At 62.6% G+C, this 9,788-nt stretch overlaps 1 protein-coding gene across 1 annotated transcript; it reads right to left on the bottom strand.

The window, feature by feature from the left end:
- Positions 1 to 2,569: 2,569 nt before the first annotated feature.
- Positions 2,570 to 9,364, bottom strand: CHI3L1 (chitinase 3 like 1). Its single transcript, XM_059677583.1, has 10 exons — positions 9,232 to 9,364; positions 8,962 to 8,991; positions 8,144 to 8,345; positions 7,687 to 7,743; positions 6,664 to 6,814; positions 6,149 to 6,270; positions 4,357 to 4,480; positions 3,753 to 3,935; positions 3,309 to 3,428; positions 2,570 to 3,145 (listed from the first exon to the last, which is right to left on the bottom strand). Exons 1-10 carry the CDS (start codon positions 9,278 to 9,280, stop codon positions 3,005 to 3,007), a joined length of 1,179 nt encoding a protein of 392 aa, XP_059533566.1. The 5' UTR covers positions 9,281 to 9,364; the 3' UTR covers positions 2,570 to 3,004.
- Positions 9,365 to 9,788: the final 424 nt, after the last annotated feature.

The raw sequence follows: 9,788 nt of genomic DNA, 5'->3' as shown, positions 1-9,788 counted from the left end.
TAGGCAGGGCTGCCCCACCCCCAGCCAAATGGTTCCCAGCTGTGGGGTCAGGCCAGGTGGGGGCTGGGAGTGGGGAGGCGCCTCGGCCAGGAATAGCTCTGGGGGAGGGACGGAGGGTCCCTTGAGAGGGCACTGTGTCGTCCATCACCCGGGTTGGCTCCCAGCAGCCAGGTTGCTGGTGCCCAGATGGGAGGAAGGCACAGATGGGTGAGATAGGACGCTGGCAGTGGCTGGTGCCAAGGGTCAGGGCAGTGGCAACGAGAGCTTCCATCTGGAGGGTGAACCCAGCTCAGGCCGCCTTGGCCTCCTGGGGGTCACGTGTGGCCAGGCCCCGGAGCCTGGGGCTGGGGCCCAGGCTGCCCGAAATAGCCTCCCCTGGGAGCCATGCCCCTGCCCTCCCATTCCCGGGGGTCTCCCTTGTGCTGTACGCTGCCGAGGGCCCTAGGGAGGGAGGAGTTGGGGTGCCAAGGTGGGTCTCTCAGCAACGGGATCCCAGGAAGGGGGTCCAGGGCCCTGTTACTGCCTCTCTGAGATGCTGGCAGGACCCTCTTGGGGCCTCCGTTGCCCCACCTATCACAGCGCCGCTGACAGACCCCCAGCCCTGGGGTGGTTCATGTCAGTAAGGCAGGCGTGGGAAGGACCATGGAGGAAGCCAGCACTCAGAACCTTCTAGATACTTCAAAGCAGAGCCTGGCGTGGGCATTGGCAGTGGAGGAAATGAGGCAGGGACATATTGTAGTTGCTGGTTTGTTCATCCCTAACATGTCAGATCGGTGACCATCTAAATCCGGACAACACTAGGGTCAGGGAGACGGAGACCAGAGCTCTTACTGCTGCTGGGCGTGTGGACTAGGCTGTGGACGGAGGAATCCCCTTTGGGAAACGTGGCTGAGCACAGAGCACACTCCACGCCCCGCGGTGCCAGCCCGAGGCTCTCGGGAGACCGCCCTGCAGGAACCGTCCCCGCAGGAGCATGCGCCACAGCTGGCAGCTCGGAGAGCGCTGCCCCGGCGGGCGGTGCGTAGGCGACTGTGAGAGAGTCTGCACCCACCAAGCACCACGCCGTCATCCCACCCACATCCAATGCAGACGCAGTCAGTGGCCGGCTCTCTGCTCCCAGGGGCGTCCCCAGGTGGCGAGACCCGGAGGAAGCCAGGATGTGGCCGTCGCGAGCGGAGTTTCAGGAGCATTTCTGAGGCCTCGTTTCCTGTCCGGGGTGGAGGCTACACAAGTTTTCACAGTAGAGCACTTCTTTAAATGAAAGAAACACAGGCCAGGCCTGCTTCAGCCTGGGCGGTGTCCCCCATGTCAAGTCCAGCACACGTGTAGCTTATGCAGGTCCTCAGCCGCAGGCAGTCTTCTCTGTCCCCGGGGTGAGGCCACACGCGTGGCTGCCTCTCTCCCCTGGCTGTCCTTGTGGGGAGTGGCGTGGGGGCCGGTGCCAGGCGACTCAGGGTCCTGCCGGGCAGGGGTGGGCCCTGGAGACCGATCCCCATCCCTTGCACTGAGTCTGCAGCTATAAGTGAACGTGACTAAGTGCAGGACCCTGAGTCACCCCTGCCGGGCATGTCCCAGTCGGAGGAAGGCTGGGCCAGGGGGCAGGGTGGAGGGGTGGCCGCCCCGGAGGGCTCATAGCCCGGCTTTCAAAGACCCTGTGTGGTGGGTACACCGTACACGCGAAAGCACGCATGGCCTGTATTTCTTTCAGGGATCAGGGAAGCTTGGCCGCACGGGCCGGCGGTGAAAGGTCACGTACCCCCAGTCTCTGGCCAGGTCCCCACCTTCCCTGCCTTTGGCTGGAGCTGTGACCTTGAGACCAGCTGCATCTGCCCAGTTCCAGCTGGTTCGGATTTCAATGCAGCCAATAGGTATTTCCTTCCCTGCACCTCAAACCAGCATCACAAACCACTGGCCAAGTCACAGAGCCCAAACACCAGAGCCTCCACGAACGAATCCTCGAGGACTTTCTCTGCCTGTACAGCTGTCATCCTACACGTCCCCTCCTGCCCACCCCATGTCTCAGGCCAGCCTGGCTGAGGATCCCTGCTGGATTGAGGGCTCAGTGTGTCCCAGGAGAGAGATGAGGGGACGGGGTTGCTGTGGCGATAGGAAGGGCCCCTCCATGGCGGTGAGCCCTTGGGAATGGCAGGACCATGGGGAAGCTGGATCCAGACCTGGGCGAAGGGAGGACGCGTGATGCAACCTGGCGTCTCCTTCCAGCTGGAAGTTGAGTCAGAGCTCTGCACCCTGGCCCTGTGCTGGCGCCTACATCTCCCCTGGCAGAGGAAGGGCTAGGATTGGGGCGTCCCTCCTTCTCCTCCTGCTGGCCTTACAGAAACAGGGTTCTCTCCGCAAGGAGCTGAGGCGAGAGCTCTGGATGACGGTGAGCTCCAGTGGACGCTCTCAGCCCTGCCGGTGGAGCCAGGCAGGCGGGTTTGAAGAGGCTGCCTCTTTCGGGGACTCCCAAGGCCCTGGCAGTGACCATGCTGGCTTCCCCTTCTGCAAGCTCAGGGCCCCCAAACTTGGGAGAGAGGAACCCAGACGAGAGGGGAGAGGGGAGCCCATGGGCCTCAGAGACGGGTCAGCAAGTGCCAACACAGAAGTTCTGGTGCTTTATTGAGCAGCTGGGGGTTGGGAGGGAGGCACGAGGACACTCCTGGTGGAGGTTTGAAGCTGGGCATGCGGAGGCTGCGATCTGTGTGGTCACTGCTTCCTGCATGGCGTCTGTGCTGGGTGGAGGAGCTTGCTCGTGTGGCCTCTGCCGAGGAGGCCCAGGGAGGGAGTGTTCACTCCTCCACGTGTCGCTGTCCCTGCCTGACGCCGTGGGGATCCAGCTCTCGCTGCCCACGCCCGCCGCCCCTGCAAGCACACAAAGCTGAGCGCAGAGCTCAGAGCTGGACCCTCTGCAGGGCCAGGGAAGGGGGCTGAGGTGAGCGGGGCAGGTGACCAGCTCCTGAGCAGCAAGAACCCCTGCCCAGCATGTGCTGGACGGACGGACGGAGCGCTAAGCGGCAGCCAGGGCTTCCTTGATGGCGCTGGTGAGGGGGAAGTGAAGATTCTGGCCGCAGAAGGTTCCCCGGAAGTCGTCCAGGTCCAGGGCCCACACCATGGCTCCTGCCAGCCCCTGGTTCTTCAGGTACTGCACCTGGCAGGGGAGGCCCAGAGGGGCAGCGCTGGGTTACCTGCCTGATGTGCGTAGGGGGGACCTGCTGTCCTGGCCCCTCCCCAGGTGACTCAGCATCGCCCTCCAGCAGGGCACCCTGGGCTCCTCTCCCTCTCCCTCCTGGGGCATGGCCTGCGAGACCTACCTTGTTTTTGACGCTCTCCTGGTCATCGTACCCCACCCACTGGTTGCCCTTGGTGGCATAGGGGACCCGCTGGTCAGGGAGTCGATGCACAGTCGCTCCATGACGAAGGAAGTCACAGATCTGAGCAGAGGACAGTCAGGGTGTGAGGGGCTGCAGGGCACAAGGTGCGACTCCTCCAGCCTCTCAGCCGCAGGCACATGTGCCCTTGGGCAGACGCCTGGCTGCCCGCTCGCTGTGGGAACAGATGCCCCTGTCCCCAGCTGTGTGGTCCTGGCTGCGAACAGCAGAGGCCGCCAGAAACCGCAGCCCCTGGGGCTGGCGGGCAGAGGAAGACCGGGTGTGCCTGACTCCCTTCAGCCTGGACGCCCGCCCCTGGGACACAAGAGCAGAAGGGGGTGGGCGGCGGCTCACCGTCCCCAGGAACTCCCTTCTCCCGAGTCACACCTCATAGTAAGCGAGGATCCCTCCTTCCTTGGTGAACTTGCCGGGCAGCCCGGGCCCCGAGATGGGGGCTGCCACTCCGCTCTTCGAAGAGGACAGCGTGAAGCTCTTCCCGAAGGTGGGGATGCCCATGAGCAGCTTCTTGGCCGGGGCCCCCAGCCTGAGCGCGTAGCCCACGGCGTAGGCCTGGGGGTGGGGGACGGTGGAGCTGTCAGTCCGTCCTACACACCCCTGGGGCTCCCCTTCCCCCAGGGACCCGTAACCTCAGTCTAAAGGGCGCTGCACAGCTGGGGTCTCAGAAAGCCTCCCGAGCACAGGGGAGCGTGTCAGCTACGACAGCTGTGAAACCGGACGGCGGGCTCAGGCTCCACGGTCAGCAAACGGCCCGTCTAGACCCGACCGGCCTCCTCAGCCCCGGGCCCCCATCCTCTCGTCCCCCCTCGGCCTGCACGCGCCCCCCGGGGCCATCAGTTGAGGTCTGGCTCCTCCACAGAGGGGTGGCACCCTCTGTTCTCAGACTGTGGGGACACGTGGCCCCTGGGCCTCAGTCTCCGCATCTATGACCTGGGACCGTAGCCCCTGCCACGCAGGACCCTCCCCCACTCACAGCGTTGTTGTATCTGTCAGAACTGATGACCTCCTTGCCTCGGAACAGGGCGCTGTGGTGTCCCGCGCTCTTGCTCCAGGCTCCATAGAAGTCGTAGGTCATGAGGTTGATGAAGTCCAGGTGTCTGTGGGAGCGGAGGGAGAGCGCGGTGGGAACTAGAGAAGCTGCCAGTCCCGTGGGATGTGAGCAGGGCAGACTGGAGAGACGGGCCATCCACCCAACCCAGTCTCGCCCAGTGATCCACTGTCCAGGCTCCCAGACCGGACCCCTCCAGCCCATACGTTCATTGTGCTGAGAGCAGATTAAAGCTGTCCTCAACTGTCCGTCTGCTGTGGCTCAGGGGTTGAGTGTCGACCTATGAACTGGGAGGTCAGGGTTTGATTCCCAGTTGGGGCACATGCCTGGGTTATGGGCTCCATCCCCAGTAGAAGGCATGCAGGAGGCCGCTGATCCATTATTCTCTCTCAACATCGATGTCTCTATGTCTCCCTCTCCCTTCCTCTCTGACATCAATCCTGTCTAATAAAGAGGAAATATGCTAATTGAATGTCGTGCTGTCACAAAGATGGTGGCGCCCACAGCTAATGAGGAGGGAATATGCTAAATGACTGCCCCACCCTCAGAGATGGCGGCACCCACAGCCACAAGATGATAGTGCCCAGTCCCCTCAGCCCCGCCAGGGCAGCAGGTGTGCTGCAAGGCTGGGCCTGCCCCTAGGCAGGCCCGGCCTTGCCATGCACCTGCCTCTAGAGTTCCCCAGTCCCCTTAGCCCCCAGCCTCCCAGGGCTAGCCTGAGGCATAGGCAAGCCTTGGATGTTGGCCCTGGGTGGCTAGGGTGCTGAGGGGACTGTGGGACTTCAGAGGCAGGCACACTGCAAGGCCAGGCCCCCAGCCGCCCAGGGCCGGCTCAAGGCACAGGCAAACCTCGGATGGCAGCTGCCCAGCCACCCAGGGCCGCCCGAGGCTCAGGTAACCAGGGCCGGCCAAGGTTTGCGCTGCTGGCAGTGGCAGCAGCAGAGGTGTGATGGGGGCGTCGCCTTCTCCTGATTGCCAGGTCGCCACCCACCCCTGAGGGCTCCTGGACTGTGAGAGTGAGCAGGCCGGGCTGAGGGACCCCCCTCCACTGCATGAATTTTCATGCACTGAGTCTCTAGTAAAAATATATTTTGTAAAAAGTGTCATCAACAGACAGCAGGACAAAGGGCACCAGACCTGGACACGCACACAGGAGGCAGCAGGTGGACTCGTGGACCTGAGTGTCAGGTGTTGGGGGAGAATGCCTGAGTCCTCCCCTCCTCATGGTGCATTTAGGCTCTGAGTCTCCATCCCCCGAAGGTGGTAAAGAAGACCGGATATCATAGCAGAGCCCTTGTCCTTCACTCCTGGCTTCCTGAGGCCCAGGCCTTAGCCCCACCGGCCATCAGGCCCTTGGCTGTGGCTGCTCCTCATTTGGGGGTTGGGGGGCAGGCTGAGGAACAGGGGGACCCGCCTGAGTGAGCCTCTCAGGCTGCCCTGGCCGCCTGGCAAGGAAAAGCTGCTCAGGGAGGAGCACTCAGCCTCATGCGGACAGCGCCAGGGCGGGCGGGCAGGCGCTGGCTGGTGTGAAAGCTCCTCCTACTTCCTTTCCTGCAAACTCCTTCCCAGCCACTCTCTCCACCATCGTACAAGACCCAAGTGGAAAGGAAGGAGAGGTGTTGTTCTCCCCACGACGGACGGGGAGACGAGACGCAGCGGGAGCGTGGCCTCCTGAGCTGCCTCTGGCTCTCACGGGGGGCAGGCGGCAGGCACTCACTGGGCCAGCTGGGACATGTCGTAGCCTCCGTCCAGGGCCACCTTCCCGGCGGACACCGCGGCGGTCAGGAGCAGCGGCTGCTTTTCCTTCGGGGCTTCCTTTACAAACTCAGCCTTCATTTCCTGGTGGGAGGGAGGCCGCAGGTGAAAGGGGTCCCGGGGGTGGGAAAGAGATCCGTGCTGGGAGGCCAGTTCTGAGCACCTCACGGCCCCCTGAGGGGCTCCGGGGACCACGGGTGGCACCTCAGTGGTCCTGTCCCCAGGCCTATCCTGGGACTCATCCTGTGCCCACCCCCTACCCCGTCACTCAGTGACTCCTGCCCTGGAGGGACCGCGAGATCCCAGTTGGACTCCAGGGGACTGCTTTTTGGTCTGCGCTCTGTCCCTGCAGGCACACGAGACCAGAGTGAACGTGCCAGGGCTGGTGCTGTGGGCGATCTGTCTGGACGGTCGCTCTCCCCAGTCTCTGGAGATGCTTGGGCTGCCCTCCCTGGATGTCCCGGACCCGACCAGCACCTTGACCAGAGAGGTGAAATGCTCCTTGTCCTTTCGTCCAGGGTAGAGCCAGGCCAGGTCCAGCCCGTCGAAGCCATGGGTCCGAAGGAACGGTGGCACCGACTTGATGAAAGTCCTGCGACTCTGGGTGTTGGAGGCTGTTTTGGAAAATCTAGGAATGAAATGACCACAGAAGAGTGCTTAGTGCTGAGATGCTGGGCACGGTCCCCTCTGTGGGGGGGTTTCTGTGCACAGAAGAACAGGGAGCCTGAGCCCACAGCCCCGGGAGACACGGCCAGGTTGGGACACATTCTACTCATGTGCTTTGGAGCCAGACACCCTGGTTCCCAAGGGAGGCTCCGTCACCCACTAGCCAAGCCACTCGCAGGCTGTAACCTGGGTCTCAGTGAGCTCGTCTGTAAAATGGGGATGAATATATCTCTCGGTGCCACTTTGAGGATTTCATGTGAAATGGCTCGAAAGGACGCCTAACACTTAGTAACCACTCTCTGAATGGGAGCTGCTGTGGCCGTGCCATCCCCGCTCTGTACACCCCACTCCCTCTGTATGCCCTGCCCGCTCTGTACGCCCTGCCCGCTCTGTACACCCTGCCCGCTCTGTACACCCTGCTCCCTCTGTACACCCTGCCCGCTCTGTACACCCTGCTCCCTCTGTACGCCCTGCCCGCTCTGTACACCCTGCTCCCTCTGTACGCCCTGCTCCCTCTGTACGCCCTGCCCACTCTGTACACCCTGCCCGCTCTGTACGCCCTGCTCCCACACCACCCTCTCCGGGAAGTCCTCCCGGGCTCTCCACCCGTTTCCCATTCTTTCCACCCCGCTCCGTCCAGCCTCAGGTGTGAGGTGGTAAAAAGGAATGATAAGCTCCACTGTCAGCTATTGTGCGACTCTTGGCAAGTCCCTCTTGGTTGCACACCAGGTGGGCCCCTGACGGCCATTTCGGCCCCTGTGCTTAACTAGTCTGGGTCCCTGTGAGCCTCATGTCCACACTCCTAGTCCAGCTTCGTCTGGGGAGGGGTCATACCTTTCAGAACCGAATTTCCATCCTCCCACAGACAAGAGGGTCTTCAGTTTGGGGTTCCTGTGGGGAGGAGGAGGCGGGAGGCAGGTGACGTAAGTGCCGAGACACCGGTTGGCCCCAGGTTTGGCTTCCAAGGTCCTTCCAGCCCTGAGACTCTGTTTCTAAGACTAAGGTGGGCTGCCTATCCCCCCCCCCACACACACACACCCTCAGTGGGGAAACCGGATATGGAGGAATAGAGCAGCAGCAAGGCTCATGCCCCCTGAGAGACGCCTCACGGACAGGGACAGTGACAGGGAGGCCTCCCTTCTCAGAGCTCAGTGGTGCCCTTTCTCAAGCCGCCTCCCACGTAAGCTAAGGCCTCCGAGGATCTACCCAGAGGCGGGGCCATACGCTGGAGAGAGGTGCCCTGCCCAGGACCAGCCGGCCCACCTCCATCCTCCCCCTGCCCCGGGCCAACCTGGTCTTGAGTGTGTTCAGCGTGTGGTATAGAGACACATCGTTCCACTCCCAGGTGTCGATCTCGTTGTTGCTGATGTTGGCGAAGCTGTAGATGACGTGGGTGCAGAGGAAGGGGTCTATGGAGTCTGGGAAGCAGCTCCCGTCCCCCTCTCGGTACTGGGACCAGCTGGTGAAGTAGCAGACCAGCTGGTAGGCGGCACCTACAGGAAACGTCAGGTGGGACCTGGGCCAGGGTTCCGCCAGGGACCCTCTCGCTGAGCCCTGAGCTCAGCACTCAGGGCAGAGTTGTGAGCAAAGTTAGAATGTGAATGAAGGGGCGGCTCTGGGAGTCCCCAGGCTGATCAAGAAGAGTGAGGTCAGGAAGGGTTCCTGGAGGAGACCCCGGCCTCTAGGGTGGACCTGGCAGGCCCCGCGGTGGGTCCTTGACCTGAGGGGCTCTGGCGGCCTCTTCTCTGGGCTTCCTGGCTTGTCAGCCCCCAGGCCCTGCAGCCCTTCCCCCAGCTGGGCCCCAGGGCAGGGGTCCCAAGTCCTCCTGGTGCCAAGAAAGCGTTTCTGCCCTCCTGGTCCTGCAGGCAGGACAGCGGGCATCTCCCAGCCACACTGCCACTGGGATCCCCCAGGCCTCACTGAACCCGAGCCTTGGAAATATTTGTATTTTGAAAATTTTCAAATATACAGACAAGTAGACACTCGTAAAATAAACATCCAGATAACGATGGTAACTGTTCTTCACCTCCTTTAACAAACATGAATCTGCCGATCCTCCCTCACCACCCCCCGCACCACCCCACTCCTGGGACCCCAGGGGGTACTCACAGCTCTGCACCACCAGCAGGACCACAAAGCCTGTGGGAGAGCCAGGGTCAGACCCTGCAAGTGCACCTGCCCCTCCCCCCTCTTCCTCCTCTCCCTCCACTTCCTCCCCTCCTCCTCCCTCCTCCCCCCACCCCGGCTCTGCTTCCTCTCCCGCCACTGCCTCTGCCCTCCCCACAGCAGGACCAGACCCCTCCGTGCAGTGGCTCTGCTGCCCGTCTGGGCCCTTCGGCCTGAACACCCACAACCCAGACCCATGGTCAGCCCAGAGACCTGTCTGAGCCACCCTCAGACCCGTCCTGGCCGCAGTGGAGAGGGGCATGGTGTGGCCTCTTGCTGTGCTCCTGTGCCCAGCTGCCTCTTCCGGGCCTCACCCTCCTTTTATACCTGTTCCCTCCACTCCCTGTGCCCCAAACCATCCCTTTTATGGGAGCTGAGTGGCAGGGAAGGAACCAGCAGGCTGGGAAGTGGTGGGAGGAGCAGTCGGCCCAAGGGAGATTGAGAAACCCGCAGTTTTGAAAACTCGGGCCAGGTCCTCATGAGCACCTGCCAGCCAAAGAGCCAACAGGGTGACGGGGCTCCCCCCATTTCCAAAGACCTCCACTTCCTGGCCTCTGCAGCCCCCGCCCCCAGCTCTTCCAGCCAGCAATTACCAGGCTTTCCTGGCAGCCATGTCCTTCCCCGTCCAGGCTCCTGGCCAGGTGGAAACTGTTGTGTAACCCACTGCGCCCCAAACAAGGCTGGCCTGTGTTTTCTCAGCGAGCCCAGCAGCACCCCGCCTCTCCCCTCAGCGTTCCCCTCCACACACTGTGTCCCACAGCTTGGCCTGA

The sequence above is a fragment of the Myotis daubentonii genome, chromosome 20, assembly GCF_963259705.1.
Source record: "Myotis daubentonii chromosome 20, mMyoDau2.1, whole genome shotgun sequence".
Classification (NCBI taxonomy): Eukaryota; Metazoa; Chordata; class Mammalia; order Chiroptera; family Vespertilionidae; genus Myotis; species Myotis daubentonii.
Note: the sequence above shows the minus strand (reverse complement) of the source record. Positions and strands in the feature narration are given on the sequence as shown.